The 14,793-nt window shown below is 47.6% G+C and overlaps 1 protein-coding gene across 1 annotated transcript in view; it reads right to left on the reverse strand.

The window, feature by feature from the left end:
* Window positions 1-286: 286 nt before the first annotated feature.
* PLXNA2 (plexin A2) overlaps window positions 287-14,793 on the reverse strand; it is a 324,127-nt gene continuing 309,620 nt past the window's right edge. The window contains exons 27-32 of the mRNA XM_044001416.1: window positions 11,347-11,446; window positions 9,831-10,021; window positions 8,071-8,240; window positions 3,494-3,706; window positions 2,535-2,685; window positions 287-815 (exon numbers count right to left, since the gene is read on the reverse strand). Of these exons, the coding sequence (XP_043857351.1) occupies window positions 720-815; window positions 2,535-2,685; window positions 3,494-3,706; window positions 8,071-8,240; window positions 9,831-10,021; window positions 11,347-11,446 (921 nt within the window). The 3' untranslated portion in view covers window positions 287-719. The remainder of the gene's footprint in view (window positions 816-2,534; window positions 2,686-3,493; window positions 3,707-8,070; window positions 8,241-9,830; window positions 10,022-11,346; window positions 11,447-14,793) is intronic.

The raw sequence follows: 14,793 nt of genomic DNA on the forward strand, positions 1-14,793 counted from the left end.
AGCTCTTGACTGCTGGGATAGTTCCAGGTTTGACGGGCCTCTGTGACTGTGGAAAAAAAAAACGTTTGGTGCAAACTTGTGCTCATTCTTCCTCTCCTCCTTTTCTCTGTTTCCCAGGGAAAGGAAACAAGTGATTTTCCCCCCAAGATTCCCATCGTCATCTGTCTGCCAATTGTCGTTGGAAAGGGAGCAGGGATCTTGTAGGGAGGAGGCTTAGGAGGATAAGAAAGAAGCAGGGGGACAACCAGAATGGAGAAAAGAAAAAGGTGGGACGGGATTAGCAGAGTGGCTTTTTTGTCTATTTTATTTCTGTAGTTTTTTTCTCTTTTTCTTAAAAAAAATTAAATAAAGTTTTCATTATTTCTCAATATACATTAAATGCTTTTTTTTCATGCAAAGCAGCAGTCACAGAGGCAGACTTGTCCCCGGCTCCTGCCTCTTGGCTTCCAGGACGACCTCCTGGCTCCCATTTCTCTCTCGTTCTTGCCAAGGATGCATGATGCCCACTGTTCGATGATTCGGGAACTGGATAGGGTGAACCCTGGTGGATGCTGGGGGAGGGGCACAGCCCTCCCGTTCCCTCAGGGTGGCTTCAGTGAGCCCTGGGAGCTATCCTCCCGTCACTAGTCCTTCACTTCCAGCTTCCCAGTTTCGAAGAATTGAAGGCTGCCTCCTCGTCTTCTCTTTCTTCTCTCAAGAGATGTGCCAGGAGCCTCCTCTCAGCTCTCAATGGACATGGCATTGATCAGTTGTTCCACTTTATATGACAGCCGCTGTCGCCGTGCCTGTTCATCCTGCTCAAGGGCCCCAATGATCTGGGGGAAGAGAAGCAAAGAAGTCAGGTGGACATCATAGACCTTAGTAGGTTATTTCTTTCTTTCTCTCTCTCTCTCTCTCTCTCTCTCTCTCTCTCTCTCTCTCTCTCTCTCTCTCTCCCTCTCCCTCTCTCTCCCTCTCCCTTTCTTTGTTTCTCTTTCTCTTCCTTCCTTCCTCCCTCCCTCCCTCCTTCCCTTCCTTCCTTTTTCTTTCTTTACTTAATTTCATCCTTACAACCACCCTGTGAGGTAGGTGCTAATATTACCCCCATTTTGTAGAAAAAGAAACTGAGGCAGACTGGGGTTAAATGATTTGCTCAGGGTCATACAGCTAGTCAGTGCTGAGACAAGATTTGAACTCCTCTCCCTGACTCTAAACCCATCATTCTATCCACTAAGCTACCCATCTGCCCAAAGTCAAACATATAGTCAGCGGCAGACCCAAGATTTGAACCCAGGTCCTTTCAGATGCTAAACTTCTACTCTACTACAGATCCTTCTCAGGCCTCATCCTCTTTGTCTCCTAGAAGTCTTTCTGGATGAACCCAGATTCATTTAGCACACTGCCAACCACCAAGGCACCTCCTCACTCTCATTTTATTTATTTATTTATTTTTATTTATTTAATTTTTTTTAGTGAGGCAATTGGGGTTAAGTGACTTGCCCAGAGTCACACAGCTAGTAAGTGTTAAGTGTCTGAGGCCGGATTTGAACTCAGGTCCTTCTGAATCTAGGGTCGGTGCTCTATCCATTGTGCCACTTAGCTGCCCCCCTCACTCTCATTTTAATGACTTACTTGTCTTTATGCATTCTATAGCATCTATGTGGATGCTCTAATTTCTGTTGAGACCCTAAGGACTTTTAGGTGTGGCATAGTAGAAAAAGTAGTGGCTGTAGAGCCAAGAGATGGGTTAGACTTCCACCTCGGATGTCTAATATTTATTGGTGTTCATGTTTCGTTTTGAAGACCACCAATGGCATCCCAAGGGCGATGTCTTGACTTATGTATGAACCGGATTTAAGTGAGGCAGAGTTGGACAAAGTGCTTAGCCTCGCTTCTCTTCCAGAGTCTTCAGAGTCCAGGTGCAGGACAAAAGTCAGGACAGCTGGTAATGGCCCGAAATGCACTGAATGACCTGGTTGTCTTTGATGCCTGACCAGCGTCTAAGCATTCCATACTGCCTGCTTCCGCCACCTTCATAGCCGTGGGAACAAATTATTCTAATCATAACTTCCCTACACCTCGGTTTCCTCATCTATCTAGATGGCCTCTAAAATCCCTTCCAATTTTATATCGTGTAAGAAGGGGAAATCAAGGCCTAGGGAAATTAAGTGACTTGCCCAAAGTCACACTAGTAGAAGTTAGGGTCCCCTTGTCCATTTGCAGATTGGCAGTTGGCATCTTCTCAAATGCAGAGAAGAGCCTCACTCAGGGTTTTTTTAAAGCAATAATGTTAATTTTAAAATACTTTATTGAGATAAGATAATTAAATTAGTAAAAAAAAAAAGAACCCTCACTATTTTGTTAACAGCATTAAAAGTGATATTAATCAAAAGACTTTCAACTGCCAGCTTGCTAATGGGCCAATTTCTGCATACAGATCAATAAACATCTCCTGTCTCTTGCACATAATAGGTGCCCAATGAGTATATATGAAATTGATTTCCTCGTTGGATGAGATCGTTTCATAGCAGTCTCCCAGCTCATCTCCCTCTTACCTCTTCGCTGTATTTGCTGACATAGGAGTAGATTTCATTGAGGGCACTGAGCATGTTAAACTCCACAGCATGGAGGCGTGACTGCTCTGCGAGGTAGGCATTCATGTCCTGGTCACTGATGGCCGGCAGCTTGGCGATATCAGCATAGTATCTGGAGAGGACAGGAGAAACCCTATGGTCAGGGAGCTGGAGGAAGGACTCCTGTTCACTTTTCCCCTATTGCCTCCCTTGGTCTGGCATTCAATGCTCTTCATAACCTGGTATCTTCCTACCTCTCCAGCCTTCTCTAACATACCGTGTGATCCAACTCGATTGGTCTATTTCTATTCTTTGAGCATAACATCCAGCCCACCCCACCCCCATCTCTCTGCCTTTGAATCAGTTGCTCCCCAAGCCTGGAATGCTTCCCCTCCCTTACCTTCATCTCTTAGTTTTCTTGACTTCCTTAAAAACTCAGCTCAAATTCCCTCTAGTCCAAGAGGCTCTTCCTGATCCTTCTAGGTTTTACTGCTTTTCGCTAAAGATTAATTTCCATGTAGTCTGGATACACATACCTAGTTGCTGATATGTCGTCTCTCCCATTAGAACATAAGCTCTGCTTCCCCACCCCCCTTTCTTTGTATCTCTAGCACTTAGAATGGTGCCTAGAACATAGTAAGTATTTAATAAATGCTTGTTAACTTGATTTCTTGATTTCCTAGCACTCCAGTCCCCTGCATGGCCTGCTATAGCTAGAGTGCTCTGGGAGGGGTCTTGGCATGTACTTGGGAGCTTCCTGGTTTGTCAAAATCAGAACTGTGACAGTAACAAATGTATCTTTCTTCCTGCAACATGGAAATATGGGGGTGGGTGGCACTATGTCAGTGGCATCCAGCATGTCTGTGCCCAAGGAGTGGGACCTAATGTTTTTATACAGGTGTCTTCCTTGGAGTTGGGGTGAATCAGGGTGTCCTACTGACCTCTCCACCCAGCTCTTGTAGCTGGGAATGTCCTTGGCATAGAGCAGCTTGTTGGAAGGGGAGTCCTTGCCCAGCCGGTGCTCGGACGTGGAACAGGAGTCCATGAAGGTCTGTGCCACCACCGACAGGCAGGCATCGGTGATGCTCCCCTTGTGGATGTCGAACACGAACTGAGGGTTCTTGATCACATTCACCCAAAACCGCAAAGGGAGGCTGTGGGAAGTAGGGGCACTCAGTGAGCTCCTGGGCTTTGGGAACTGAGGAGCATACGAAGAGGTCTACCCTATATCAATGTCGTTTCAACCGTGACCCTACCTCCAGTGTCCATCCATTAACAGCTCAGCACCCCAGTCTTCCTACCATGAACTACAAGAATAACTAGTATTTAGCACCAATCATTTGGCAGGAATTGTTATTCACCCAGGAAGAAGGAGACCCGGGTGGGGGGGGGGAAGGCAGGAGACATTTTTACCCTAACTTATCCAAGGTGAATGAGCACTAGGTCAGAAGATTTCAAGCTGGACGAAACTATAAAGATCACTGAACTTAAACTCATTTGCAGATAGGAAACTGAGGCTCAAAGAGATTGTGTCTTGCCCCAGACCACACAGGAAGGAAGACCAGGGTCTAGCGTGCTTTGCATTGTATTAAGACACCTCTTTCTGACATTTTATGTCGAGGTCAGTACAATGAGCCCAGGAACCCTGAGGGCTTTCATATGTGAATGAATGGGAATGAAGGGATGTTGGAGTACCTGGGTTTACTTCTTTTATTTCTTTTCTTTTCTTTTTTTTTTTGGCGGGGCAATGAGGGTTAAGTGACTTGCCCAGGGTCACACAGCTAATAAGTGTCAAGTGTCTGAGGCCGGATTTGAACTCAGGTACTCCTGAATCCAGGGCTGAGGCTTTATCCACTGCGTCACCTAGCTGCCCCTAGAGTACCTGGGTTTAAATCCCGACTTGGATTATTTTTGTGATGTTGGACAAATCACTTTATCTCTCTGGGCCTCAGTTTTCTTATACATATAACAGAAGTTGAACTAAAGGCCTCTGAAGTCCCTTCCAGCTCTAAATTGATCATCCTACATAGGCACGAGGACATTAGTCCCTATGGAGTCCATGGTCCATCAGGATGGCTCGCGTGTCTCCTGTTCTGGGCCACATCTGAACTCCCAAGAATGAGATGATTTAGAAAAAATGAAACCTCAACCCACCATCTCCCTTTCCTACCAGCTCTGGGGATGGAGAGCCCATCCCCACTCTTGGAAGCATTTCTAAGGGTCTCAATGCTCTGAGTGAAGCCTCAATGGCAACATAAGGCAGCATTCTTTTCTTGGAGTCTCACACAAAACCATCGGGCATATTGTACCCCACAACGGTGCCCACTGCTATTGTCTGGAGGACAACTGCAGAGAGCTCCGGGCACTTCCACTGAGCAGGGACAATGGTCTCCACCTGTGTTTCACGCCCAGCCAGCTCCAGCCTCCGCTCCCAGCATCATTTCCCAGAGTTGGCCTGGCCTGGCTAGGGTGGAATTCAGGCCGGAGGAATGGGGTCCCCAGGGAGCCCTTTCATCAAGTCTCCTCCTCCTGAAAACGCCAGTTCATTCAGATGTCCAGGCTGTGGGTAGTTGTGGAGAGGGCTGTGGGGAGGGGGCTGTTGTGTGGCTGCCATCTCAGAGAATGACTTCCTGTGGGTCGGGGGCTGCTCCTCCTCCCCAAAGGAGCTTGTCAGATATGAAGGGATTTCCTCCCCAAAGGAGGTTTTAATCAGGGGAGATGAATATTCTCTGTTTCTTTGGCTATGGAGGAAAGGACCCACCCAGCCCACCCCCTTCCCAAATCCCCAAACAGCTGCTTTCTCATCATTTTCCAGGCTGTGATTTTCTGTCTCCAGCTGCACCCTTAGAGCCCTAACCCTTTGGACTCTTTTTGAGAAGCCCTTCGGTACCATGTAAAGAGTTATGAATGGATCAGGAACTGAAGGACCCGAGTTCAAATCCCACTTTTGTTCCTTATTCTCTGTGTGACCTTCACTCCTCCATTTCCTCATCTGTTGATTGATTGGTCAATTCCCTAAGTTTAACTCTTTAACCACAGCTCTGTTTTACATTTTATGGAATAGGGAGAACGGATGGGAACACCCTGGAAAACCTTAATATTGGTGTGACCTTGGATAAGTTACTTTAAACTTTTTGGGTCTCTGTTTCTTTATGTGTAAAATGAGGTTGGCCTAGATGACTCCTGAGGTGCCTTTGAACTCCCCATGAGCCTAAGACTCTACTGAAGATCCATCACGGCCCAATCACGGACGTTCACTCCATCCTTGGGGTCCCGTCACTGCTGGCTGGCCTCAGAGGGATCACTTCACTGCCCTCCTCCCTTTTCCCACTTCTGTTTTCACTGTTCCATCAGCTTCTGACTTCTCCCCCTTTCTCACCTCAGGCTTTGTGGAGATGCCCTCCTGGACTAGGCCCCAACCCTACTCTCTGGGTCCCCTCAGGGAATCATGGTCTCAGTTTTTTGTGATAAGGAGGAGGTCGGTGTAGGGGGTAGGGGACGGTCCCTGTCCTGGGCAATTCTTGTCTCCTGTCCCATTGGGGGGAATATCTGTGTTCATAGCACCTATGAGCCTCTGGGACAAGTGCTGGTGGGCAGGCAAGGCTAAGGGTTTCCGTGACCCCATTCCTCGGGCCTGGGTGGCAAGAAGACCCTTTAAAGCTCAGCTCCAGGGGCAGTGTTTGTCTTTGCTAAAGTGAATCTGGGGGACAAAAAGGGGTGAGTGTTAAGCTGACAAGACACAGGGCATTGAACTTGTGATCGTTTCTTTATCTCCCCAATGTCAGTGCCCATGCCCAACTAGTACTGGGCTGAGTTAGGCTTTCCACAAAACAAATGAAACAGATGTAGGCCCCATGTCTTATCTCTGTCACCTCCTCCTTGGGGAAGGGCTCTGGAAAACATGCAGGACACAATGAAGGATGATAGAGAAGGAAAGGAATACCAAGATGACAAGATCATAGATTTATAGAAGAGAAGGACCTCTGTCATCTAGTTTAACAACCCCTTTCCCCCTTCCCCCAAGTCATTTTACAGAGAAGGCAACTGAGACCTAGGGAAGTTAAATGTCCAAGGTCACACAGATATTAAGTGGCAGGGCCAGGATTTAATTTCAGGTCTTCGTCCTGTCAAATCTAATGCTCTTTTCACTAGATCACATAATAATAGCTAGCATTTATACAGTGCGTAAAGGTTTGCAAAGCACTTTATAAATATCACCTCATGTGATCTTCACAATAACCTTGTGAGGGAGGTGCTATCGTTATCCTCGTCTTTCTTACGAGCTGCAGAATGAAGATGCATTGGCAACCACAAAGAGGTGGAGGGCGAAATGGCTCTTTGTGGGGAGGGCTGTTTGGATTTGCCCTGGTTAGCTTTCTAAAGCGCCTGGCATTTTGCAGGTCTGATGATCCTCAAATACCAGCCTCAGCACATCTGCGTTCGCTGTCTTCCGGAGGGAATGCTGGCCAGAGACAGCTGTTTGTGCTGCCCACCCACCATGTGGGCCAGGACCTCACCCCTCCTCCAACAGCCAGCACTGCTCTCCTGTGCTCTTTTCCGGGGGAAGATTTCCGTTCTGGCCCTTGGCCAGGCTTTGTCTGACCCAAGTGCTCTCTCCGGCACTGCCTCCACTCCGGCCAGGGGCCTTTCTTCAAGGCCTGGGAGAGTGCAAGTCCACATTCTCAGTCATGTGCCGAGGGACTCTGGGAAATTTGTCTCCAGTTGCTGGCGTTGGCTGCTTGTTATCACCTTTGGGAAGAGTTGTGTCTGAGGGCCATCCCACCTGCTGCTTCTGGGATGCTCTGGCGCCGGGGTAATAAATTGATCTTAAGAGATTAGGTTTGAAATGAAATGCCTGCGAGCAGCTGGCTCCAGCCCAAAGTGGGCGTTTGCTCTCCCGGCCTTGTCCTGAACTGGTCAGCTTTTCCAAATTTGGCGGGTCTGGTTTCAACTGAAGCCATCACTGTCTTTATGAGGTGACGTGGGTTCCTTCCAGATACCTAGTGCTAGACATCATTTCCCAAACCTGTCCTGGCTTTGTAGTTCTGCTGGTTGACTTTAAACTTGCTTGGTTTTGGAATGGAGGAAGATGAGACCCATCTCTCACCCCACTATTAGCTTCTGAATCAGGGTAATGACCTTCTTCCCCCCACCTTCCTCTGGCTGCTATAGAATAGGTGATCTAGGCTTCAGGGGTGTATACCCTCCCAGGGAGGGTTGTAGCCTGGAGGGCCAAGTGTAGGCACCAGTCTTAGTGCCCGAGGTTCAAGCCAACAGGGGAACTCCTGGAGGAGAAAGCTGGTGGGAACATGCTTATTCTTCCAAGCATGTGTATGCTATTTGTTTGTTGGGTCTTGGATCAATGAGTCGCAGCTGAGAATGACAACCCGCGCGCGCCCCCCCCCCCACCTCTCATTTCCCCTCTGCCTTTCCAGCTTCTGCCCCCTTCCAGCCCTGGGTTCTTCCCCACCCCGGGGCAGGCTAGCTCTCTCTGCCCTGTTCCTCCTATGGGGCTTACCAGTTGCTTTTCCAGGTGTGCCGCACATCTGTATCATGGATGCTGTGCCTGTCTGCTTGCTCATCCAGGAAATCAAACATGTACTTGATGGCCAGGGGAAGGGCACTGCCCCGGTGTACGGTGCTGAACAAGGTCTCGAACAAGTCGTCCACAAACTTCTGCAATGTACCCTGGGGGAGGGGAAGGATGGTGGGAGGTGTGAAAGAGAGGCTGGGAGGGAGAAGGCTTAGTAGGGAGGGATGGGGGGGTGCTGGCAGGCAGCAGAAGGGGATGCCAGATGGTGCCACGGGCTTTATACTGCCTTGGAAAAGTAAAAATGTCTGTGTTATGGGGATGCACAGACTGTTGAGGGGGGGAGGCTGGTGGTGGTAGGTTTAGGGTGTGGGTTGTGGGTGGGGGGAGGTGGTAACAGATGAAGAGGCATTTGGCTCTATTGGCTTCGGTCTCTGGGGGCAGTCTTTAATATCTTTGGGCACAGGACCAAGGGGTGGGCTGGAGTGGGCTCATGACTCGAGGCCACAGGGCCGCCAATTCTGTATGTCTTATTGGCAAGGGAAAGGCTATGGGCTAACAGGCAGAGGAGATGGCTGACAGACAAGCTGGGCCAGATGGAGAGCTTGGCAAGGAGGTCCCTGGGGTGCCCAAGGTATTAATTGGCTTAAGTCGGGCTAAGTGGTGGCTGGGAGCATGGGATCCAGAGGAAGCGGCCCCTGACACCGATTCAGGAATGCTCCAGGCAACCGCTGAGGTACCACATTAGCTCATCACAAATCACACTTTGTCCCCTGAACCCATAAAGGGGACCGAAGTGGGAACAGGACGGCACAGCACCCAGAGCTGAAAAGCTGCCCCTGGAAGGGACTGAGGAGTGGCACTTGGGGCTTGCTCCAGCTCTGGAGTTCACTGGGGGTGGCTGCTCTTTGCTCGCCAGAGCAGGCCACGTGGGACCTTTCAGAAAGCTAGATTTTGGATAATCTGGATTACTGATATATCCACCACATCTCTTGTTTCTAATTCTGGCTCCATCATAGGAGTGTGGATTTAGGGCTGAAAGGTACTGTAAATGGTTGTTTAGACCAACTGGCTCATCTTATAATGTGGAAACTGAGGCCCAGAGAGGTTCAAGTGATTTTCCCAAGATGCCAGGAGTAGAACCCAGGTCCTCTTTCCACTTCACTGTGCTGAGAGTAGCAGCAAAAATCCTAACCCTTGACCCTAGGCAAGATGCTCCCCCATCTTGCCGGGTCAGGAAATGAGCTGGAAGAAGTGGAGGTGCTGGAAGCCACTCTCTTGCGCAGCTGTCTCTGTTAAAGCAGCAAACTGTGGCTGATGAGGCCAAGGGTGTCCTCCCAGAAGGCAGTCTGGGAGGGAGGACACACGCCATTGGGAGAAGCTTGTAAAACCTGGATTCATTACACTGGTAAGTGGGGGTGGGGGTGGGGTAGATAGTAACTCCGCTTGAAGAGATTCGGTTACGTTACACTTGTTTTCATTGGGAAAGGAAAGGGCTGTGGCCAGCAACCTTGAAACCCTGTTCAGTGACCCAACATCATGAAGACTGTCCTCAGCCTGCTTAACACAGGCAGCCCCATGTTGAACAGGGCCCTGCTTTGATGGCTGACTGGCCAAGTCATCTGCCTGTGAAGGGTCATTTTCATTTCTTCTCTGTGTGAAGGACAAGGTCCTTCTCAAATCCCTGGCTCTTCTCCCATCCCCATCCCCCCAGGGCCTCTGGGTCTCAGAGACAGCACAAGGATTACCTTGGTGGCCAGCAGCCGGGTCAGGTAGATTTCAGATACCATCTTACTGCCCCGATCCCCTTCCTTCTGGTCTCCATGGTCATGATTCTTCACCAAATGCCACACCTTGACCCCACTTTCCAGGTCAGGGGTGATCATAGGTGCCCGGGACCTCAGGCTGTCTGGACTTCCTGTGTATCGGAAAGATGAATCTGGCAAAGAAAAAGAATGGGGTAGAAGAAGATTAAGCTTAAGGGACTTTCTTATGCTTACTTCAAGATTCTTGGATTGTGGTCTCTTTCACATGCTACATCCAGCCCCACAAAAGTCAGTTTTTACTGGCTCACGGCCTCAGATTTGGGGAATAAAGGCTGGCAAAAAGGTTTTTGGTTGGCATGAATGCAAAGGAAGGCGTCTGGCACCTTTTAAAAGTGATTATTCCATTGAGAGTTGGATTAAGACATTCTGAAGCTGGGCCTACTGAAGAATAAAGGAACCCATCATATTGCCAACAATGAATAATAAATATGCGATTCTCCAAACAACCACAAATCAAATTGGAAGTCATCTCATTTTAATACGGTGGACTCATGTGAATTAGAATGCCCCGTGTTAGGAGCCAGCCAGTCCTTCCTTTACTGGGGACTGAACTGGAGCCCTAAAAGCCTGTCTGAGGGGCAGCTAGGTGGTGCATGGATAGAGCACCGGCCCTGGATTCAGGAGTACCTGAGTTCAAATCCAGCCTCAGACACTTAACACTTACTAGCTGTGTGACCCTGGGCAAGTCACTTAAACCCAATTGCCTCACCAAAAAAAAAAAAAAAAAAAAAGCCTGTCTGAGGCTGGGCTGGGTTGGTCCTGTGTGATCCCCACCTGGATGGCCTGAGAGCCACTGGACCAGAGATGATCAAAGAGTAAGACAGGGTGAGGCAAAGTCCATGAAATGGGGCGCCACAATTTCCCCTGCCCAGATTCCATTTTGAGGTCCTGGTACTCATCTGGGAAGGGCATGAGCTCTGCTTCGACTGGCCCTGGGATAAGTAAGCTCTTCATTCCCTATGTTGGGCAGCTGACAAGAGAGGCAGAGCCGAGCCCACAAGACACACCTCTGAACAGGCCATCTCTCCAGTGATGAAGGCAGGGGAGGGCAGCTAGGATCTGTGATATCCTTGGTAGGGAAATTCTCTCCACCAATGCAGGTAAGTACCTTCTCTGTACTACAGTCTGAGAGAATCATCAAGGGCTCTGACCCATCAAATGACTTGCCCAAGGTCACAAAACCAGTATGTGTCAGCAGCAGGGCTTGAACACAAGCTTCCTGGTTGCAATAGCAGCCATCTATCCCTCACAATACACTGCCTCTCTAGGGAGTGGGGGTGAAGAATAGGAATGTGACTTTTTAACTGGCCCCAGCCAGCTAAATGCTCTTAGGAGGAAGGGATCATGACTTGGGCTGTATCAACAGTCACCATCTGGATCAGGGAGAGGTGTCATCCCCCCACCTGCTTCTGATCCCCCCTGCCTGCCCATTCCTTACCGTATCTACTGATGGATGTCCGGGAGATGCTGGCGGATGGGGGGATGTTGTAGGAGGAAGTCTGTTTGGGGACAAGAGCCACCACAGAACGGTCTGACACCTGTTGGAGTAGAAAGAGAAAAGAGCTGAGGTGAGCAGTGGGATGTAGAGACCACCATCACCGCAGGATATTGGACAGGGGAAAAATCGAAAGGTAAAAGTTAAATGGGTTAAGCACATGTTGGAACGTGGCATCCACAGGGGTGGAAAGTAGAGCTTCCTGGTGAGGTTAGAGAATGGCAAGTGAAGAATCCATGTAATTTGGATTTTTGACCCAGCATCCTGGTCTGAGGGAGACCTTACTTCTTCTTATTCTTTTTTTGGAGGGGGGCAGGGCAATGAGGGTTAAGTGACTTGCCCAGGGTCACACAGCTAGTAAATGTCAAGTGTCTGAGGCCAGATTTGAATTCAGGACCCCCTGAATCCAGGGCTGGTGCTTTATCCACTGTACCACCTAGCTGCTCCCCAGACCTTACTTGTTTTAGGTCCCACCTAACTTCTTTCTGTTTCTGGACCTATACAAATTAGACTTCCCATATGGTGATTCTGAGGGCTAACTCTCACTGTGGCCTCCGAAGAAAGCCTCTATCTTGCTCAGTCCTTTGTGGGGACTTCATTCATAGGCTCAACACCCAGGCCCTCAGGGAGCAGGCTGATAAACGAGGCGACATATTGAAGACATTTGGGGCCATTTTGATTTAAGGCCACACTCCATCCAATAAAAACGGAGAATCCCTAGAATTGTGGCGATCCAATTAAACCCTTAACGCAAAGGGAATAAAACAGCTATAATAATGTTATGGGTCATAAAACATTCCTATTAAACCATTTTTTATTTTAACAATTTTTATGAACTTTATAAGTTTGATTTATGGCTGCACCAGCCATAAAACCATCTTTCTGGGTCTTAAATTGTCAGTCCCTTTCTCCCACCAAAAAGAATTAAATGTGGGGAAGTCAAACTATAAATGCACATTAACGCTAACGAGATTCCCTGATAGCTGGTTTTAGTGGCGGGTGTTTAATTTTACCCTCCTTATAAATCTATAGAAGGCTTGGAAGTTTTTTAACATTTCTTTGTTAATTAAAATTATGGAGATTTCCCCTAGTTGGGGTCCAAGGACCTTTGTTTTTGAAGGGGCAAGGATAGGGCAAAGCTTTGGGACTTTGGCTCATCATCTTGGTACTGTACCTAGTAAATTTTCCATTCCCTTAAGGTGTCTGTTATTAACAGAACCACAGACTTCTGGAAGGCGACAACTAGGAGGGATTTGAGAGATTATCGAGTTCAATTAGGATTTTTCATTTGCCAGTGAAGAAACTGAGGTCCACAGAGAATAAGTAACCTGTCCAAGGTCACTTTTGTAGAGCATGGAGGGCTACCTTCCAAGCCAGGGTATTCTTTACTACCTAAGCCCTCAGTCTTAATCCATGTGGTCCTGCTGCACCAATGAGACTGGCCCATGGCTGAATTTGAAAGGGTGTGGAGCTAGGAGGGGCTATGGAGAATATCTAGTTTCACCCCTCTATTTTATGCATGAGGAATCTGAGGCTCAGAAAGGACTTGGGATCATATTGTGGGAATGAGATAATATTTGTAAAGCACTTAGCCTGGTGCCTAGCACATAGTAGGTGTTATATAGATGCTAACCATGATGATGACAATGAGACTTAGAACTAACTAGAAGGGAATCTTAGAGGTCATCTAGTCCAACTTTCTCATACTATACATAAGGAAGGTGACTCCAGGTGAGGATTGTTCTTGTTGAGTTGTTTTTCCGGCATCTTCTGCTCTCTGTGATCCCATTTGGGGTTTTCTTGGCAAAGATATTGGAGCAGTTTGCTATTTCCTTCTCCAGCTCATTTTACAGATGAGGAAACTGAGGCAGCAAACAGGGTGAAGTGACTTGCCCAGGGTCACACAGTTAGTAAGTGTCTGAGCCAGATTTGAACTCACGAAGATGAGTCTTCCTGACTTCAGGCCCAACACTCTATCCACCCTGCCACCTAGCTGCCTCTAAGGGAGAGCATAAGAGACTTGCTAAAAGTCTCCAGGATAATGATTTCTAGAAATTAGATGATTTGAACTTATTTGACCTCAGATCTAGCGTTACTATCCCACACTGCTCACCACCTCTCAACTTAGTATGGTAAAGTGGAAAGGACACTGGACCCAGGGTCCAATGCTCTGCACATGACCAGCAGCATTTCCCTTTTACTACCCATGAGGCCTTGGACAAATCACTTCACCACCAGGGACTGCAGCTTTCTCATTTGTAAAATGAGTGGGTTGGACTAGATCAACCAACATCCATTTATTAAGTGACTACTGTGTTCCAGGTACTAAGCCCTGGGGTTACAGAGGCAAATGTGAAACAGTCCTTTGAGACACACACACACATAAGTACAGGGTGTCTCGAAAATCTTCAGGCAGCTCTAAGCTTGAATGGGGGAATTCTTCCATGATCCTCTACTTTAAGCTTGACTAGCTTAAAGCTTCACAAGATATTTTGAAAATATAACACAACATAATAAGTTATGTGGGAGGCAGCACGGGGTAGTGGGAAGAATTCTACGTTTATCATCTGAGGACCTTGATTTCCCCCTCTGCTACTTAACTGGTCATTGGCCCTTGGGTGGTAAGCCCCCTTTGCCTTTTGGGTTGTTTGAAAAAGAAGGGGGTTGATCTCTAAGGTTCCTTCCAGCTTCAGATCCTAGGATCTGAAAAAAGACTGGCCGGGCAACTCAAGGGAATACAGTTAATTCATTTTTCATTCAATTCCTAGTCAACAAATTCCAAAAGGCTCATGATGGAAAATGCTATACATATCCAGAAAAAGAACTGTGGAATCTGAATGCAGATCAAAGCATACTATTTTCACTTTTTTTTCCTTTCTTGAGGTTTTTCTCTTTTTTTTTTCTGATTCTCCTTTCACAACATGACAAGTATGGAAATATGTTTAACACGATTGCACATATATAACCTATATCAGATTGGTTGCTCTCTGGTTGCTTGGGGAGGGAAGGGAAGGAGAAAAATTTGGAACTCAAAATCTTATATAAGCAAATGTCGAAAACTATCTTTACATGTAACTGGAAAAAAATACTATTAAGATTGAAAAGATGGGCAGCTAGGTGGTGCAGTGGATAAAGCACCAACTCTAGATTCAGGAGGACCTGAGTTCAAATTTGGCCTCAGACACTTGACACTTACTAGCTGTGTGACCCTGGGCAAGTCACTTAACCTTCATTGCCCCGCAAAAAGACAAACAAAAAAAGATTGAAAAGAAAACAATTTCTAGTCAACTAACTGCTCTGTAACTCAATTTCCCCGTCTCTTATAGGGAGTTAATGTCATTATACCTGATGCATCCCTTCATGCAGGGTTCTTCGTACACAGTAGGTAGG

Source organism: Dromiciops gliroides, chromosome 4, assembly GCF_019393635.1.
Source record: "Dromiciops gliroides isolate mDroGli1 chromosome 4, mDroGli1.pri, whole genome shotgun sequence".
Lineage (NCBI taxonomy): Eukaryota > Metazoa > Chordata > Mammalia > Microbiotheria > Microbiotheriidae > Dromiciops > Dromiciops gliroides.